The sequence below is a fragment of the Sinocyclocheilus rhinocerous genome, unplaced genomic scaffold (genome assembly GCF_001515625.1).
Source record: "Sinocyclocheilus rhinocerous isolate Xijiao unplaced genomic scaffold, SAMN03320098_v1.1 scaffold1733, whole genome shotgun sequence".
NCBI classification, from domain to species: Eukaryota; Metazoa; Chordata; class Actinopteri; order Cypriniformes; family Cyprinidae; genus Sinocyclocheilus; species Sinocyclocheilus rhinocerous.
Window position 1 is genome coordinate 736,650 of NW_015640388.1, and position 2,014 is coordinate 738,663.

General features: G+C 33.6%; 1 protein-coding gene across 2 annotated transcripts in view; it reads right to left on the bottom strand.

The window, feature by feature from the left end:
• LOC107752642 (tyrosine-protein kinase RYK-like) overlaps positions 1–2,014 on the bottom strand; it is a 57,853-nt gene that overhangs the window by 11,827 nt on the left and 44,012 nt on the right. For both annotated transcript variants that reach the window (XM_016568668.1, XM_016568667.1), the window contains one exon: positions 151–283. In XM_016568668.1, the coding sequence (XP_016424154.1) occupies positions 151–283 (133 nt within the window). The remainder of the gene's footprint in view (positions 1–150; positions 284–2,014) is intronic.

Below are 2,014 nucleotides of genomic sequence, written 5' to 3' on the forward strand. Positions count from 1 at the left end.
CCCCCCCAAAAAAAAAAAAATATATAAATTGGATTTGGTAGACTTGGTCTTGCATTCAAGATCAAGCTTGTTGTGGCAGTTATGAGTATTTACTTTTTTTTACCCAATGCCTCAAAGCACAAATGCCATTTAAATAACGAAAAGTCTCACCTGTGGGTTGTTGGCCTCAGCAAGCTTACATTGACGCAGGAAAAGCTTAAGATTTCCCCAGTTCATATAGGGCAACAGGACCATGGGCTTCTCACCATCTTCTATACACACATGGCTGATGGGTAACAAGTTCCTAAGAGTGAACAGACCAGGGAAAAAAGGGTTAAACTGTGTTGGAGTAGGTAAAAGGACAAATGTCAGGAAAAGGCCAAGATTTCAAACACATTTCTGCAGGAAAACACAAAACAAGTACACAACTACACATTTAATGTGGTGAACGCAATGAAAACAAGAATTAGAAAAATTACTTACTGTTATTAGATTCTCACTAGAAATGATAGACAAAGTAGACAGCAAGTGACATGTTACCCTAAGGTACTTGGTCTGCACAAGACTATTTCAATCAGTGATTCATTTGGGACAAGGAAAAATTTAAGTCATGGGCTGCACTGACCGTTTAGCTCGGAACGTTCAGGACAGGATATGGGTCTGAGCCCATCCCAAAAGGCAACAACGCGGGAAACAGAAAAAATCTAAACAGAATGTTTGACCTCAGGGCTGTTGTACTGCCGCTATATTAATATCAGGAAAATTATTCTGAATGAAGATGAAGTGATATTAAATATTATGTAAAATGATACAAAATAAAGATGCTCATAGATGAACACCAGGATTACAAAATTAGTATTCAGTTTAAAATTTCATTTTCATTGCAGTTCATGTCAACAGACAGTATATTTATTTTGTTAGTATTTGTTTTTAGATTTAATAGGTTTCAGTAGTATTCAGTAGTTCTCATCAATAAATAGATAACCAATGGCCAACAATTGGCTGATATTAAAATTCTATATTTTTTCTAAATAAAATTCAAAACAAAAAACAAACGCCACAAGTGAATTTAGGCATCACAACATTATGTACAATAAAAATGGATTTTATTGAACTTTTCAACAATGACAACAATTATTTTTTTTTTTTACACTTTACACTTAAGACTCACTTCAAGTTACTTTAAATATAAATTACTGATAAATACTAATAATTTAGTAATATCTGTTGATAATAGATAACCAATGTGGTACCGGTAGGCCTATATATTAGTATATCATAAACGCCCAGGCCTTGGATCCAGAACTGGATTTGCTCAGATCTTTTGTCAGACAGCCCACACCAGAGAACAACTAGTCGCTGGATTTGTGAAGTTAATTTTAGTGATCCATTTACATTATAGTTTTTGTCTTAAAGATAGATGTAGTTAACAATGATATGAGGGCACAACGTTGATTTATAATAATAGTTCATCAGAAATGCAGAACGCAGAAGAAAGAACACAGAGGAAGACACAGTAATTCACACAGTAGAGGAAGTGTGTAGATTAGTAGTGTCATAGCTGCAACTGTGGTCATCATATTGTTGTCACAACATTCAAACATTACACAACATGCTTCCACTGTGGACAGAGTAATTTACCCATCAAGAAAGTATGGTAATTTATATTTATATACACAAGCATATTATGTCATCATTCTCAAAACCTCTAATCAGCTTGTGTGTTTGATGACGTTACAGGGATTTTTTGTTAAGTGACTTCCACAGATATTCCCTACTCAGTATGTAAGAAACAGTGATCCCTGCGATTCAAAACACATCTATGACAAGCTTTGTTCATATATGAAAGGATTTGTTTAAAGGTGAAGTGTGTAATTTCTGCACCACTAGCATCGGAATAACTAAAATGAACACTCTGTGAGAATATATATATATATATATATATATATATACACACATATACATATAAACACACACACACATACACATATATATATATATATACATAACAAATATAAAACCAATGATTCTGTAC